Genomic DNA, 18,381 nt, shown 5'->3' on the forward strand with positions numbered 1-18,381 from the left:
GCGCTGTGGCAGTGATTCAGTGAGACTGTAGGCACATCATTTAGCACAGTGTCAGATGCTCTATGGTAAACGTTTCTAAGGCTTGCTGTGCACGGCTGCCACATTGCCCTGCCAAGCACACGATGCCAAGTTGTGCTGCCAGTGGCAGGATGGGATGGCCAAAAAGTGCAATATTTGCTGCTTTTAATAAAAAGCACTGGACCTGATATGTATCAACCTTGTGCATATAAATTTATTTAGAAACACAGTCAATTCTCTTTATTCACAGTGAAAATGAAGTGAAGGTCGCTCAGTCATATCCGACACTTTTTGACCCCATGGACTGTCCATGGAATTCTCCAGGCCAGAATATTGGAGTGGGTAGCCTTTCCCTTTCCCAGGGGATCTTCCCAACCCAGGGATCGAACCCAGGTCTCCCACATCACAGGCGGATTCTTTACCAGCTGAGCCGCAAGGGAAGCCCAAGAACACTGGAGTGGGTAGCCTATCCCTTCTCCAGGGGATCTTCCCGACCCAGGAATTGAACCAGGGTCTCCCACATTGCAGGCGGATTCTTGACCAACTGAGCTATCAGGGAAGCCACTTCACATAGTTATGTTTTATTAAGTCACTGTGAACACAGAATTAGTGAATATTGAATCATTACTCCCAGGGGAGATATAGGCTTAGGTTCCTGCAAGTCTCTGGTCACATGTTTGAAAAGGAATCAGTGTAGAACCTTGTTTTATGTGTGTTTCTGTTTAAAGACACATTATTTAATATATGTAATTACTGCATGAACGGTGAAATTCACAACCAGCAGGACCATACCTGATGCCTAAACGAAGCTTATCTAACATGTGTATTCTCTCTGTGATGCACACGGCCTGCTTGTGCTTGGGAAATGCTGTGTGTCTTATAGAGAGAATACACGTGTTAAATAAGCTTCATTTAAGCATCAATTATGGTCCTGGCATTTCAGCACTGTTTTTGAGGGCCAGTTTAGACAGTGAAATAAGCAACAAAAAAGCACAAAATGTAGAACACGTGGCACTAAAGAGATCACAAATAGGATTGTGTAAATAGGATCGTGCCTACAGTACAAGGGCCAAAACTCGAGGGCAGAGTTTCGCCTTGAACCTCAGTTGGGAACAACAGTTTTCAACATTTTGTTGCCTGTGTTAGCATATGACTATGAAAGTTCTGCAGGTATTGGTTTGAGGAATACAAATAAATTTTAGCGAATAGGTAAATCGCAAATATGAAATCTGCATATAAGGAGGATCAGCTGTATCTGTTTTGGTCAGTTCAGCTAATTGTATTTCTTTCTTTTTCCCAGATAATTCAAGACATAGGTATGTGCTTTTTGCCATACTCCCAGCAGTAATATGTGGCTTGCTGTTTTTAAAATGTACGTACACTTTTTTTTCCTTAAAAAAAAAAGTTTTCAAATGGGAATTGGTTTTTCAAAGGCCAGAAAATGACTAATTTGAAGATGAAAACCAAGTTTGACATTTTAGTTGTTTCACAAAACCTTTTTTGTTGTACTTGTTGGCTGGGGTTGCTAAGTGTGTTGGGTTCCCTGAGATTCTGTGTTATCCTGAGGTGGTAGGAATCCTTGGGCCATAGAGAGCATTACAGGAATGGAAACACAGCCAATAATACTTGGGACCATTCCATAGCCTCCTGTCTGTGGTCTGCCTCAACGTACGTTACACTTCTGATCTCCAAGCCAGACTTTGCAGAAAAACCCAAAACTCTTACTCTTGGCTGCTGTGGTCATAATTCCTATGACTTACAGCCCAGAAGCAAGACTGAGGTAAGAAGGAGTTTTTATTGAGTCAGGTGATGTGGAGAGGGTGAAGCTGGCATGGTATTATTACCTGTATTGCCTTCCTCAGTCTCCTGAGATCGCGGACCAGTCCAGAAGGCAACCCATATGCCCTGGAGACCTGGTGACCCTGTCCCAGCCTATTCTTTCCTGGTGACAAGAAACCCCTCCTTAAGTCCCAGAGGATGCTGACCAGTCTGTAAATTTCAGACTAAGGGTTCTTGAAGCCCTAACAGTTTCCTTCACCAAGAGGAAATTTACAATCTGTCGCTCCCATAGCGATTGTTGAAGAGTAAGCTTTCCTTAAGGTGAAGGCATCCTGGATCCATGTCATTTCATACTCGTGTCTTGAATCAAGTTCACAAACTAGATTTCAGTTTCCCTAGACCTGCACTGTTCAGTACAGTGGGTACTAGCCACATGTAGTAATCTAAATATAAAATGTAATCAATGAAAATTAAATAAAATTTAAAATTTAGTTCCTCAGTCGTACTAGCCACATTTCAAGTGCTCACAGATGGCTAGTGGCTACCATGTTACACCAAACAGAGAACAATTCCATCACTTCAGAAAGTTCTATTATAGGCCAGTACTGACGTAGTCTATTTTGGGGTATTGGCCCTAGAGTGTGATTTCCCAAAGATACCATTTCTATATTATAGGTTTCAAATACCATGAAGATCTCTAAGTAATCGACTATCAGTCAACTGAATTTCCTCTAAACAAGGTGTAAAAAAATCAGCTAAAGAAGGTTTTAAGGCATCATTACCAATAAGTAAAACATCAGGGAACTCAAGTGTTCTTTTAAAAAGTTGTTTTTAATCCCCAAATAGCAGTAATATAGTTAATAATCTCTTTAACAGATTGGTACCCAGAAACCAAACTAATTTTCTACTCATATTTTTTTTTGGGGGGGTGGGTAAGATGTCTACATCACAACTCCTGAACCTAAAAAAAGAGCCCTGTGTACCCATATAACTCCAAAACAACTGACTGACTTAACTTATTAAAATAAACAAAAACAAACCTTTATTCAGTGGAAGGAAACTTACCCCAGTGATCAGTACTGATGGCACCATATATTCATCCCCCCTCCCAAAAGTAACAAATAATTACTTCAGCAAGCATCTCAATCCTAAAGCCATTAATTGAAAAGACTAGGTATTTGGCATGGAGCCATCAGAACGGGAGAGAGTTGAATGTAAACAGCTCCATCAGCTAGTTGTAGTTGACGCTTTTACAAGCTCATTCAACCTTGTGAACTCAGCTGCTGAATCATTAGCATCACTCCAGGCTAACTGGTGCCTTTGATGGGCAGGAAACTGAGGGATACATGTGAGACGGTATCTTAACATCCAAACTGGTGCTGTCCAAAATGGTAGCCACGCATGGCTGTTGAAACTGTTAAATATGAGAGTCCAAACTGAGATGAGCCATCAGTATAAAATAAACATTAGATTTGTAGGACTTCTGATTTAAAAAGGAATGTAAAGTATCTCATTAATAATGTTTATACTCATTATATGTTACAGTAATATTTTTGATATGTTGGGCTAGTTTATAAAATTAATTTCATCCATTTCTTTTTACTGTATCTGTGGCTAGTAAGCATGTATAATTACTTATGTGGCTCACATTATATCCCCATTGGGCAGCACTGATCCAGAATATTCTAGCCTTCCCTCCATCTTTAGATTCATGCAAAGTTGCTATAGAAAAAAACATTCATCAACAGTTTTTGTTTTTCTATTGTCTGATGACCAATTTTTGAACAACTCTTTGGCTCAACTCAGTAGCCAATTTGATGTGAGCATTTAGGAGAGTAGGGAAGACCAGCTCGATAGGGCTGTGTTCTTGAGTTTTCCCAGTTCAGGCCTCTAGCCAGCAACCCTACATTTCAGCTTTTCTTTTCAGCTCTTTAATTGAGACAAAAATGTCTTCATTTGTAGGTTTTCTGGGACGTCGTAGCCAAAGAAACACAGCGGGCTAGGTGAGTAACCCATAGACTGCTCAGTGGGCACGTTATGTATCATATATTAAAAGCAGAACAACCCCCATGTAGAGGGCCTGTTCCCTGGGGAGCCCGGATCTACTTATCTGTCAGTTAGTTGCCTTGAACAATAATAAGTAACATCAGCAGATTACTCACCACAGTTCATTAAGCACCAACCAGTCACTTTCCATGTAACATCTCATTCAACCCTCTCATTGAGCCTTGCATGGGGATATCTTTACAGCTTGTTTAGAGATATCGAATGGAAGACAGAGAAGTCAAGTCACATGACTCATAGATGGTAGAGCTGGGATTCAAATCTAGGTCTTCAGACTCCATGGGTTATCCTGTTAACCACCAAAATATACTCCCTTCTTCTTCCATCCCAGGAAAATGGAGCCAAGGATAAGGTTTACTTCAGGAGCCAGGGTCAGAGCTGGGTCTGCATCAAGAACAAAAGATAGGATCCAAACACAATGAATGGTGGCCATGGGTGAAGGAAGTTGCCTTAAGGAGATCCACAAGTCCCTGTCCTGGCAGAATCCCCATGGTCAGGAGGAAGAGTAAAGCTTAGGGCTGGAAAGGGTGGGGTTGGGGGTGGCGAGTCACCCCTTTTGGGGCAGCAGATGTTGATGGGATAGAGGTTGAGCCAGGCCAGGATATTGAGAGAGAGCTACCAAGAGGTTCAGTGATTTTTTTCTGGGAAACCATTGAGGATTTTTGAGCAAAGTTAGGCTTTGGGATCTTCCCTGGGTCAGGAAGATCCTGAACAAGGCAATGGCAATCCACTCCAGTACTCTTGCCTGGAAAATCCCATGGATGGAGGAGCCTGATAGGCTACAATCTATGGGGTCACAAAGAGTCGGACACGACTGAGCAACTTCACTTTCACATGCTTTGGGAAGACGTCTGTATTGGTTAAACATACAGTGAATAAAGGCACAAGAGGCGAAACATGGGGACACTGGTTAGTGGATAAATGAAATAATCTAGCCAAGCAGAAGAGAAGCTGTATCGGTGTGATTGTGGCACAAATGAAAGAGGGATAGATTTCAGAGAAAGTGTGGATATTGTATAAACAGAGTCTCAGCAGAGTGCAGTCTGGCACCTGGCTCCCTGGGGTTCAGTGGCAACTCCATTTCTCATAGGACTCAGACAAGTCAATGAACCCCACTGCACCTCAAGTTTCTTCTGTGGAAAATGGGCATAACAATAGTATAGAAATAATGATAGTTTAGGTCATAGTAGCATAGAAATAACAATATGTACAAGCAAAGTGAAAGTGAAGTTGCTGAGTTGTTTTCGACTCTTTGTGACCCCATGGACTGTAGCCTAGCAGGCTCCTCTGTCCATGGGATTTTCCAGGCAAGAACACTGGAGTGGGCTGCCACTTCTTTCTCCAGGGGATCTTCCCAACCCAGGGATCGAATCCAGGTCTCCCACATTGGAGGAGGACTGGCTCATAATGGTGCCCAATAAATGTTAGCTAATTTGGTTATGACTCTTCTTCAAGAAATTAGCCAAAAGCAACAGGAATTTCAACCCTTGGCAGCACTGACAGATATAGCAGGAGTCAGATGGAGCCCTTGTTTGGGACGGTGGATCTGTGCGCAGACTGCAGCCCGAGTTTGAGATGCAGGCACATCACGTGCGTAGAGATATCCAGCACCTAATTGGAGAAGTAGCTGTAGGGGCTGGGGCTAAGGTTACAAGTTGGGGAGCATCTTTGTCAGGACAGTAACGGATTCCCAGAGCATCTGAGGTCACCAAGAAGTAGAAGCTGGAGGCCCTCAAGTGGAGGGCGCGGTGGAGGAGTCCAGTAGGAGAGCCAGGTGGCACCCTGTTACGGATCCAAGAGAAGAGGCCATACATTAGAGCTTCAGGGAGGCAAAGCGGGGGGGGCGGTGGTCAAGACCTTTGGCTTGGCTGAGCAAGTTGGCTAGCTTTCATGAAAGCCGCTGGGTGAGTGCTTGGAGTAGGGTGATGGAGCCATCACTGTGTGGCAGCGAGGGCCTGAGAGCAGTGGTACCGTGGGGAGATTTCTTTCTCTCCAGCTGCTGGCCAGGACAGTGACCAAGCCAGCTGGCCAGTCAGCTACTGCAGAAGGCCTGGGGCAAGGGATTCTAGAAGACAGCTCAGCCAGCTGCAGGGTGTAGGCTGGGCGAGGGTACTGAGGCCACCAGGGGTTGGTGGGCCAGGAGGCCCCGTGGAGAGAGGGTAGAAAGGGATCGACCAAAAATAAAAAATAAAAAAGAAAGGGATTGACTGGCTGTGGATGAGGTGAGAGGCAGGTGTTCTGGCAGTGTGGGGGCAGCAGCAGAAGACCTGGAGGTTATGGTCAGAGGTGGGATGTTCAGACTTGAAGCAGTGCTCATGAGGGCAGGTGAGGGTGAGAGCCCAGGCAGGACCTCTGCTAAGATCCTGATGGTAACAGTTGAGGTGTGGCCTTCATGAACCATGACAGGGGATGTTGGTCATGGGAGGGCTGTTGTCCAGGGCCACTGAGAAAGGTGATGGGGTAGTCCAGGCCTCAATCCTTTACCTGTTCCTTTATTCTTTCAATAAGCACTCTTACGGAGATGACTAGATGGCAGGTGCTGTGTGAGCCGATGGCTTGAGATCAGTGTACCCAGTGAGGCTGGACATTGTATAAGATTCAGAGAAAGCGTATGTTAGGGCTCCTACCTCTGAGAAACTTATGGTCACACTGGGGAGAATGGATGGGGATGTAAGAAACAAAGACTTAGGCAAGAAGCCCATGGTGATGGGCCGGAATGGATGATCAGGGCTGGGCAACCAGCGAAGGGGAGGGGAAGAAGAATAATCATGAAGACTTTGAAAGGAGTACAACGTGAGCTAGATCTTCAAAGCAAGAGCAGAGAGGGAAAGGCATTCCAGCTCGGAGAAGCAGCAGAGGTGAAGACATAGCAGGGAACCAAATATATTATTGTTATTGATAAAGAGGTCAGCCTGCTTAGCATCAAATTGAAGAGGTGGCAAAAGAGACCATATTTGCAAGAAAATCTTTGGAAGTCAAGAGCATTAAAATGAGTGATATGGGAGTAGGGAGGCATTTGAAGGTTCTGTGGCAGGAGAATTTTGCATGAAGAATGTTGCCTTGGGATGATGAGCTAGGAAGAGAAAACTGACATCTTAGGGTAACATCCTGAGGAATAAATAGGTAGCTTAGGGCTGTATGTGGGAGAGGAACTTACTTTTCTTGGTATATTTTTGTTGGCTGTTCAGATTTTGTATTTTGTACGTTTCTTGCCTATTTAAGAATGCCTTTTAGATTTAAAGAGCCCACTGTGGCAGCAGAGGGGGGTTCCCTAAACTCAGTTATTAAAGGGTTAACAGATGTGGTGGAGGGGCAGGGCTGGGGGAGGTATGGGGGAGGTGGGGACAAGCATAACCAGGAAGAAATGCAAAATTGTCACCTCTCTGTGAGTAGCCATGTACGAATGTGAGAGTTGGACCATAAAGAAGGCTGAACACTGATGCTTTCAAATTATGGTGCTAGAGAAGACTCTAGAGAATCCCTTAGACAGCAAGAAGATCAAACCAGTCAATCCTAAAGGAAATCAACCCTGAATATTCATTGGAAGGATTGATGCTGAAGCTCTAATATTTTGACCACTTGATTCGAAGAGCTGACTCATTGGAAAAGACCCTGATGCTGGGAAATATTGAGGGCAGGAAAAGAAGAGGGTGACAGAGAATGAGATGGTTGGATGGCATCACCAAATCAATGGATGTGAGTTTGAGCAAGCTCCGGGAGATAGTGAAAGACAGGGAAGCCTGGCGTGTTGCAGTCCGTGGGGTCACAAATGAATCAGACATGACTCAGAAACTAAACAACAACAAGGTTTTTAGTAAGGAAAATGCCTATTTCCTTTACCTAACCCCTCTGATCCCAGCACTAATTTTTTCTTATTGTCAAATTTCTTTATTTTAACTTTCCCCAACTAGAAGATATAAAATAAGAATTTGTTGTGGTTTTAATTTGTATTTTCCTAATAACTAATGATCCTGAACATCTTTTCATGTCCAGCACTAATTTTTTATGAACTCCTGTTACCAAAGTCATGCAAATCTTTTGGAATTCTGGTCTGATCTGGTCCATGGAAATACAGACTATGGGGAAGACAAAAAAAAGCCGTGAAATGATCTTTTCTCAGTTTGAAGGAGCTTTTTCAGGCAGGGCTGTAGCTGAGTTGATTTCCTCTGAGTTACTCAAGGGTGTTCTGTCATCACCACAAAGATGAATAATCAGGAAGAGAAGCTGAAAGAAGAAAACCACGGCCAGGATATTCTTGTGGCAAAGGAGATGACTCTTAGAAGGGGTGACAGTTTACCTATGGGTCTTACAAGCTCCGGTCTGTTTTTTGGAGATACCAGGATTCAATTCAGCATGAAGAAAGTCAGCTCTAATTCTTCATAAAACAAATAGTTCATGTCATAGGCTCAGTAATTACACTAAAGTCATTATTCTACTCACATTATCAGCAAGTCTACTGTCTCAAGCCATTCAGCACATGGCAAGATGTCAAATAAGTTCTCTCCCATCCTACACTTGGCAAACATCATAATGAAAATAATAACCAAGTAATATTTAGTACAGGAATTGCACATCTGATAAAAAAAAAACTCCATCTTAAAGTAGCGAAGAGAAGTTACTTTTAAAATGACAGCATAATTAGAAAATATTTGAAGAAACAAAGCAAAAGTTAAAATCCTTGTATGTGTCACATAGAAGAGTAAATGTCAGATGAAAAACAAAACGCAAAAAGCACAAGTGTACAAAGAGCAAGACTGAGTTGGTCTGAGAAGCTGGGACTCTGAATTTGTGCTGTGCGCCAGGATAGCACTCCTGGTAGATCTCCAGCTGCCATCCCATAAGGACCCAAGACCAAGCTCCCTCCATCTCTGCTCCCTAGAACCCTTGCTTCTGATGGGTTTGTTACAAAAGGGCTACCTGCATTAGAATAAGAGGGTCATTTAGACTCATACACTGCAGCACAGATTGTGTTTTATTCTAATATGAGATATTTCTTTTATAGTGCCTGTTGTGTGGTAACAGAAGATGAAATGGAACACGTGGCAATTAAGTTATTTCAATTGCTTCGGGAAGGCATCCGATGCACCATTCATGTATTACCTTCTCCTTGAGGAAACTTTGAAATTCTGCCTGAAATTGACCATTTATAAGAAGCAATATTTCCTAGAAGAGACAAGGACTAACACACAACAGGCATTAGTGTCTACACTGAACAAAACTAGATACTATCTTGTTCCTTAATTGTTTATTGTAAATTGTATTTTTCTAGAGATGTGAATCTGTAAATAATGTAAGTATGTATATATATGATGAAGCAGCTCCTAGAATTTCCTTTATCTTCCAGACTTTGGTCCCCACATGGTCTCCCTGGCCTTTTCTGACCCCATCTATCACCAGTAAAATCCCTTGTATCCTCTTTAATGGATGTTCACGTCCCCTTTCTGTTCTTGTGAACCCTGGCAGCCATCTCAAGGACAAGCTGTCCTCTCTTGTGCGCCTTGTACAGTGGGCTCAGGGGGAGGCGGGGCATCCTCCTGGCTCAGCTCTGCTTCCAGACCGTTGCTCCTTCTCCAGCTCTGATGCTCACGCCAGCAGACCCAATAGCCCTTTTCCGAGTTATCTTTGTTATTCCTCATGCCATGAAGATTTTTAACACCAGGTGGAAACCACTCTCAACACTGCCCCTTTCAGAACTGGAGTGTTTTCACAACCTGCAACTTTCAATACCCTGGCATGGTCTCCCCCAGGGATCTCAGCTTCCTCTCCCAGCACCGCCTGGGCCCCACTCCTGGCCTTTTCATTAGCAATATCGCAGCTCCTCACTATCTTAGCACTTAGCAGCCCCTCACTAGCAATAGCATGCCCCCTTTGCTCACTGTCTTCCACACCACGCCCCCAAGGGGCCCTAATCCAAAACTCCAGCAGTCCAGCCAGGACCTGCAAGCTGGCCACCCTGCCTCTTCCCTGCCCGTCATCCCCTCTGAGTCCTCCGTCTCCTCACTCTTTGGGGTCTCCAGTGATCATCAGTGCAACTCCACCCTCACTCTTTACCCCTATACTAGGCCAAACCCCAGCTGTGGTTATAGTCACTTGTACTATTTCCCTTCCTTCCATTCAAACTGCTGAACATCCTGGAGAAAAACATACCACCTGGCTGATGAGTTTCACTTCAAATGACTGTACACCTCAAAGGGATTCCCAGTGTTTCTCAGATGTCCTCGTTGGATCATGCTGGTCCATTCACTGCTTCCTCGTTGCTCTTCTTAGACCCATAACACTGTGTCCTCATTCTCAACTTCTCACCGTGCTTCCTGTATCACTGAAGAAAAGCACTGAGGAGACCTCTCTTCCCAGTCCCCACCCTTCCACACCTCACACCCAGCTGCGTCAGCACCCATGTGCCTTGCCTCCCCTCCTGTCACTGTGGGTGAACTCTTCTCACTCCTCCGAAAGCCAGTCTCTCCACTTGTCTTAGTCTGCTTGGGCTGCCATAAAAGAATACCATAGACTGGGTGACTTTAAAAACAGAAGTGCATTTGTCCCAGTTATAGAGGCTAAGCCCCAGATCAGATGCTGGCCAGTGTGGTTCCTGGTGAGGTCTCTTCCTGTCTGGCTCTGTCCCCACTTGGCACAGAGAAGAGCTCCAGGATCTGTTTCTCTAAGGGCACCAGCTCTGTTGGACTGGAGGCCTCCCCTTATGACCTCATTTAACCTGTATCCCCTCCTCCCAGGCCTTACCGCCAAATACAGTCACCGCAGGAGTTAGGGTTTCAACGTGACTTTCAGGGGGTGGATCATTCACACTGCTTCTGCACGGGGTCCCATCTCCCCGCATCTACATAAGGACATCACTCTTGTCTTTGTCCACCCCTCTCTCCCATCATCAGCTCGTACCTTTCTATGGCAGCATACATACTGTCATTTCTCATATCTTTAAGAAAAAACAAAATACTCTTGACTATACTTTCCCATCCAGCTCTCGTCTCACTTTTCTGCTCTCTTTTACGAAAAGTTCCTCAAAAGAATGATCTGTACTTTCTTTTTCTGACTCTTCTCTCCCCATTCTTCCTTGAACACTGGTCAGTCAGGCTTTCACCCCCACTTCTCGCCAAGCTTACCAAGATCTTGCTGAGATCAAGCTTGCCAGGCCCTCTTGTAAGATCGCATGGTCAGTTCACCGACCTCTTCTTATTCTGCCTGTGAGCACCATCTGAAGTGGTGGAGGGCCCCTTACATATTTTAGTGCTTTCTAGGTGCTAGGTTGGTCTTCCCTGATGACTCAGTGGTAAAGAATCCGCCTGAAATACAGGAAATGCGGAGACACAGGCTCAGTCTCTGGGTCAGGAAGATCCCCTGGAGGAGGGCTTAGCAACCCACTTCAGTATTCTTGCCTGGAGAATCCCATGGACAGAGGAACCTGGTGAGCTGCAGCCGCTGAGGTTGCAGAGAGTCAGACGTGACGGTGTAACTTTGTACACACACATACACACAGATACACACACACAGGTACTAGGTTCAGCGGGGTATTCAATGAAGGAAGCTCATAGTGTGACAGGGCAGGTCACTGTGATCACTTGTGGGATATATACCCCGTCCTAGAATGGAAATGTATGCAAAGGAAGAAGGCAGTAACCATAAGACCCAGCAATCCCACCCATTGGTATACACCCAAGAAAAAAAACACATACGTCCAGACAAAAACTTGCACATGGGTGTTCATAGGTCATTATTCACAGCAGCCAAACAATGCAAATTCTCCAAATACATATACATGGGTGAACAGATCAATAAAATGTGGTCTATCCATAAAATGGAATAATAATATAAAAATTAATAAAGGTCTTTAGTAATGCAAATGTTTGATGATATATGGTAAAGAAAAGGTCATTCTTACTCTAAGTGGTGGGCAGGATGGGGAGGGAATACTGACTGTGAAGGGGTATGAGGGCTTTAGGGGAGTTAACATTGTTATTTCTTGACCCACATAATATTTACAACAGAGTATACCTGTGGTGTGTTTGTATAACATTAAACAATGTTTTTCAAAACTCAAAATACTGAAGTTCTGATTCATGCTACAAAGTGGATGAACCTTAAAAATACATTAAGTGCAAGAAGCCAGTGTACATCGTCATGTGTGAAATAGCTGGTGGGGACCCGCGGTACGGTGGAGAGCCCAGCTCAGTGCTCTGTGATGACCTAGAGGGGTGGAACTGGGTGGTGGGAGGGCAGACCCCAGAGGGAGGGGATATATGTATACATACAGCTGACTCACTTCTTTGTACAGGAGAAGCTAACAACATTATAAAGCAAATATACTGGACAGGGAAATGGCAACCCACTCCAGTATTCTGGCCTGGAAAATTCCATGGACAGAGGAGCCTGGCAGGCTACAATCCATGGGGTCGCAAAGAGTCAGACACAACTGAGCATGCACGTACCCCAGTTTTTAAAAAGAGATCACATGTTATACAATTATACAAAATTTCGAAATAGGGCTGGGAAGAGAATGTTGGATATGGGGAGGGAGTGATTGCTCATGAATACAAGGTTTCTTTGGGGGGATGATGAAAACCTTCTAGAACTGATTGCCTAACTGAAGAGACTAACATTATTGAACTGCACACCTTAAATAGGTGGATTGTATAGTTTGTGGATTATGTCCTAATAAAACTGTCATTACAGATAAAACTACGGGACTGCAACTTCCCTGATGGGAAGACTCTGAGCTTTAATCAAGACACGACGCAATTAAGACTCAGCTTCCACTTCACGGGGCATGGGTTTGAGCCCTGGTTGGGGAAATAAGATCCCTCAAGCCTAGTGGCTGGCCAAAAAAAAAAAAAAAGAATAGGAAGGGGACTAGCCTCCTATCCTGAAGCAGGACTTCCCCATCAGCTTCTCAGCCTGGGCTCAGCTCTTTGGAGGCTGAAAGTCTATATATGGAACTTCTTCCTCTCAGGACTCTGGCTATGTTTCTCTACCCGGAACCCAAAGTTACCACCTCAAAAGACAACTTCCTGTTTGGAAGTTCGAGCAAAGAACTAGCTTCAGACACTAGCTGAAGTGAATCTATGAGAGCCCCTTAAAGCAGAGTTTAATTTGGAATCTTGAGACAGGTTGTCCCATTGTGTCTCTCCCTTCTCCCTCTTCAGCCAGGCTCTGCCGCATGTACACGTCCCCCAGTCATCTGCCTTCTTCCGCACTCCCATTTCCACACTGCCTCACGCTTCCCACCCCTGTCCTCCTGGGGGTGTCCTCTTGCAAAGCCACTGGAACCTCCTTTCCACCATCAGCTGTCTACCCTACAGCCTCAGCCTTCAGCCTTAGGTTTTAGTCACACCCATCTCTGCATCTTGGCCCCTCTTCCCAGAAACTCTGTCTCCACTGGTAGTCCTCTCCAAGGGACAAGCAGGTCCTAGAACTTTCCTTGTTTCAGAAATGAGACAACTGACGTGCACTTGTCTGAGGTCAGTCAGACCAGGATTCAAACCCAGGCAGTGTGGCCCCTGAGGCCTCTTGACCACCAACCACACTGTGAAAAGACGGGTGCCTGTGGTCTATTTTCCACATATAGTTGGGAGTCCTTGGAAATGCTTTTCCAAGTTTTATGTTCACTCGAAGGAAAATTTTATCCATAATTTATGTATTCTCTAGAGAGAGGGCTTGCTTTTAACCACTTGTGTTGACTGCCTATCAAAGGCACCAAATATTATATTGAGTTCTACTTTCTAGATTCAAAGCTGTAGGGGTCCTCAGAGGTCTCATTGGTGGTTTAGTCACTAAGTCGTGTCCAACTCTTGCGGCCCCATGGCAGGCTCCTCTGTCCATGGGATTCTCCAGGCAAGAATACTGGAGTGGGTTGCCATTTCCTTCTCCAGGGGATCTTCCCGACCCAGGAATTGAACCCAGGTCTCATTAGACAGATGAAAAGCCTGGGGCTCAGAGAGGGAAGGGAACTGGACCAGCCACTCAACAGCTAGTCCAGTGAAAGGGCCAGAAGCAGGAGCCTGAAAATCTCAGCCTCTGGTCCAATGCTTCTCTGTGACACCAGGGTTATCTCCTAACATCCACCCTCAGTTTTAACTCCTCACCAAGTGTCAAGTTTGTACACCACCCCCAGGAAGCATGGCACTGGCCACTGGGGCCATGTAGTCAGAGGCCTGGCTCAGCTCAGCACCCTGTGAGGGGTTGTGGCACATGTCATCTTGGGAGGTACCCATTCCTCTGGGTCAGAATGGAAGGAGTGGATGATGGTGGAAGTGAAAGCAAAGTGAGCAAGCGTGTGGGTTGCCCGCGCTGCCTGTGTTAATGTCTGACGCCTGCGTAATAAGAAAGCCCTTCCTCTTTTGCCAGGCTCCTCCTCTTCTTGGTCTGTTTTTTTCTCTCAAGATTTCTTTTTAAGATTCCTTCCTGGGGACTTCACTGGTGGCCCAGTGGTACCCCACACTCCCAGTGAAGGGGTCCTAGGTGTGATGCCTACTCCAGGAACCAGATACCACATGCCACAGCTGAGAGTTTGCATGCTGCAACAAAGACCCAATATAGCCACATAAATAAATAAATATTAGGGGGAAAAAAATCGCTTCCTGAAAACAGAAAACGAATGATCAAAGTAGTAGAATCATTGAAAAGTGTCCCAATCAAGACCACCTCCCTCACCAGGCTCCTGCAACCCTCTCACGTCTTACATCTTTATCTTTTTTAAAAATTGTATTTACCTTATTTATTTTTGGGTGTGCCGAGTCTTGTTTGCATCACAGGCTTTTCTCTATTTGCAGCAAGCAGGGGCCACTCTCCAGTTGTGGTGCACGGGCTTCTCGTGTTGTGGACCACGGACTCTGGGCCTGTGGGCTTCAGTAGTCGCCGCACGTGGGCTCAGCAGCTGTGGCCCCCGGGCTCTAGAGCACAGACTCAGCAGTTGTAGACCATGGGCTTCGGTGCTCTTAGCCCCCCCATAGCACAGTAGGTCCAATCAATACGTTACAACTATCGTGGCTTCCCTGGTGGCTCAGACCGTAAAGAATCCGCCTGCAACTCAGGAGACCCAGGTTCGACCCCTAGTAGCCCATAGGCTTGGTTGCTCTGCCCATAGCAGTTATAGCCCATAGGCTCTAGAGCACAGACAGCAGTTGTAGCCCATAGGCTTAGTTGCTCTTAGTTGCATGTGGAATTTTCCTGACCCAAGGACTGAACCCATGTGTCTTGCTTTGATAGCTGGATTCTTTACCATTGAACCACCAGGGAAGCCCTCTTTTCCCTTTTTAACATTTATTTTTAAATGTGTTTTTTATTGAGGTGACATTGGTTTATAACATTGCATAAACTCATGAGTACAGCATATTTCTACCTCTAAACCTTGCAGCATGCTCACCACCAAGCATTTCATTTCCATCTGTCGCCACACAGTTGATCCCCTTTACCTATTTTGTCCTCCCGCTTCCCCCAACCCTTTACCCTCTGGTAGCCTAGTGTTAGTCACTCAGTTGTTTTCATGCGACCCCATGAACTGTAGCCCACCAGGCTCCTCTGTCCTTGGAATTTCTAGGCAAGAACACTGGAGTGGGTTGCCATTTCCTTCTCCAGGGGACCTTCCTGACCCAGGGATCACACCCAGGTCTTCCGCATTGCAGGCAGGTTCTTTACCATCTGAGCCACCAGGGAATCCATTCTCTATATCTTTGTGTTTAGTTTGTTTATTTATTTTATTTTTTGTTTGTTTTTATATTCCAAATAGAAGTGAAATCATAGGTTATTTTCTTTCTCTGTTTGACATTTCACTTAACATAATAACCTCAAGGTATAGCCATGTTATTGCAAATGGCAAGATTTCATCTTTTTCCATTGTGTGTGTGTGTATGTATATATCTATCTATATATATGTGTATACACCATATCTTCTTTATCCATTCATCCATTGATGGGAACTTAGGTTGTTTTTAATCTCTTGCCTATTGTAAATAATGCTGTGATGAACATAGGGATACATATATCTTTTTGAACTAGTGTTTTCAGATTCTTTGGATAAATACGCAGAAGTGGGAGAACTGGATCATAAACAAATGGAATGTGTCGATCTAAAAAGTTTCTGCACAACAAAGGAAACCATCAACAGAATGAAAAGACAACCTATCAAATAGGAGAAGATATTTGCAAATCATATATCCAGTATGGCGCTAATATCCAAAATCCATAAAGAAATCATACAACTCAGCAGTAACAACAGCAGAAACACATACCCAATTTTAAAATGAGCAGAGGAGCTGAAAAGACATTATTCCCAAGAAGACATACAGATGGCCAACAGACACATGAAAGAATGCTCAGCGTCACTAATCACAGGGTAATGCAAATCAAAACCACTGTGAAATATCATATCATGCCTGTTAGAATGGCTGTTATCAAAAAGGCAAGAAATAGCAAGTGTTGGTGAGAATGTGGAGAAAAGAATCCTCATACATTGTTGGGGGGAATGTAAATTGTTGCAGCCACCATGGGGAGAGTATGGAGGTTCCTCTTACTCATTTAGATGAAAGTAGTTCAGGTTGTGAAAATTCTGGAGGCCTGTTGGGAAGGGATGACTCATAAAGCTGCTTAGCTGACGTGCGTCTACTGAGAACATGCATCTACTGAGAAACAACCCATATAAGATCCTACAGCAAAAGAAAAATGTGTGCTCCTATATGTGCATGTATTTTCTTAACAAGCCATATTTTTCCAGAACATTAAAGCAGCTTTTAAAAAATGAAAAAAAGGAATTCCCTGCAATCCAGTGGTCAGGATTCTGTGCTTCCACTGCTCTGGGCCTGGGTTCAATCCTTGGTCAGGGAACTAATATCTCACAAGCTGCACAGTGTTATTTAAAAAAAAGAAAAGTAGAAAAAAAAAAGAAAAATTGAAAAGTTTTAATTAAAACCTAACATTACTTATTTTTTTTAAATACTCGAATTATTTTTATTTTATTTTACTTTATTTTTATTTTTTAATTTTTTTCCCATTTATTTTTATTAGTTGGAGGCTAATTACTTTACAATATTGTAGTGGTTTTGGCCATATATTGACATGAATCAGCCATGGATTTACATGTGTTCCCCATCCCGATCCCCCCTCCTACCTCCCTCCCCACCCCATCCCTCTGGGTCTTCCCAGTGCACCAGCCCCGAGCCCTTGTCTCATGAATCCAACCTGGGCTGGTGATCTGTTTCACCCTTGATAATATACATGTTTCGATGCTGTTCTCTCAAAGCATCCTGCCCTCACCTTCTCCCACAGAGTCCAAAAATCTGTTCTGTATTTACATTTAAATATTTTACTTATAACAACCCCAGAATTAATTAGACTGTTACTTTCCTGGCTTTAATGAAAGAAACTCATAAAACTTTCAAATCCTGCTTCTTTGCTTACTTTATTTTCAATTCAGAACATTGCCATGTTTGAGAATTCCTCTTGATCAAGTGACAATCTTAAATAATTTTCAGTTCAGCTCACTGCAGTTTCTTTCAGATCATGTCTTCATTTAAAAATTTGAGATTTTGCTCATCACAGAGTTTTTGGCATTAATTTTGATTTTTCAAATGATTGCATTAAATATCCTTATTTAATTGCTGAGCTTTTTTGGTTCTCCATTAAGTTTTGTACCCAAAGTGAGTGCCTCACTGACCTCACCCTAGTTGCAGCCCAGATGAGGACCTTCTGAAAGCACAGGTATCATAGGAAGGGGAGAAAGGAAACCAGTCTGACCATTCAACAGTGAATTCACTCAGTCATGCATATGTCCATCCATTCAAAAATCCATCCATTTTATTTCATTCAACACACTTATTGAGTGCCTACTATCTGCCATGTACTGTTCTGGGCACTTGGGATATAACAATAAACAAAAATGAAAACCTGCCTTCATGGGCCTGCATTCTAATGGACAGGAATAGACACTAAACAGGATAAATAAGGAAAGTACTAAGGGCTAAGGATACTAAGGGCTAAGTACTAAGGACAGCACTAAGGGCTATAGAGAAAAATAAAACAAGGAAGGGATAGGGAACACCAGAAATGGGGAGGAAAGGCCTTGCTTGCAGAGCTTGGAAAAGACAAGAAGTTGATCCCTGGGAATGAGTACTCCCAGCCGAGGCCAAGGTGAGGGAAGGCCCATTGTGACTACAGAGGAGTAGAGAGGCCCATTTGTTTTGTTTGGCCCTCACGCTGTGAACCATTTGTTTCGGATTTGGATGTTTTTGGATGGGCATGGCTTTATCCACAGGCCCTACTCTTCCCTATTGTCCTGCACTCATTTGGTTCCTGGCTCTGTGTACCAAGCCACAGAGATAATTGCATACTCTAACTGTGTCCTGTAAGCAATAGAGAGCCACAGGTCAGATGGACAGGGCAAAGGAGATCCAGCCCAACCTGTGTGGGTAAAAAGTTAAGGTCAAGCATGCTCAACCCTCAGGTCATTCAACATAAAGTCACAGTCCACAGAGCCAGAGTGGGGGTGATCCCCAGAAGGGTTGGAGTTGAAGTTTT

At 44.1% G+C, this 18,381-nt stretch overlaps 1 protein-coding gene across 1 annotated transcript in view; it reads left to right on the top strand.

Moving 5' to 3' along the window:
• CD58 (CD58 molecule) overlaps positions 1 to 11,916 on the top strand; it is a 49,539-nt gene extending 37,623 nt beyond the window's left edge. Inside the window, exons 4-6 of the mRNA XM_020892331.2 lie at positions 1,319 to 1,390; positions 3,760 to 3,800; positions 8,864 to 11,916. Of these exons, the coding sequence (XP_020747990.2) occupies positions 1,319 to 1,390; positions 3,760 to 3,800 (113 nt within the window). The 3' untranslated portion in view covers positions 8,864 to 11,916. The remainder of the gene's footprint in view (positions 1 to 1,318; positions 1,391 to 3,759; positions 3,801 to 8,863) is intronic.
• Positions 11,917 to 18,381: the final 6,465 nt, after the last annotated feature.

This window comes from Odocoileus virginianus, chromosome 5, assembly GCF_023699985.2.
Source record: "Odocoileus virginianus isolate 20LAN1187 ecotype Illinois chromosome 5, Ovbor_1.2, whole genome shotgun sequence".
NCBI lineage: Eukaryota > Metazoa > Chordata > Mammalia > Artiodactyla > Cervidae > Odocoileus > Odocoileus virginianus.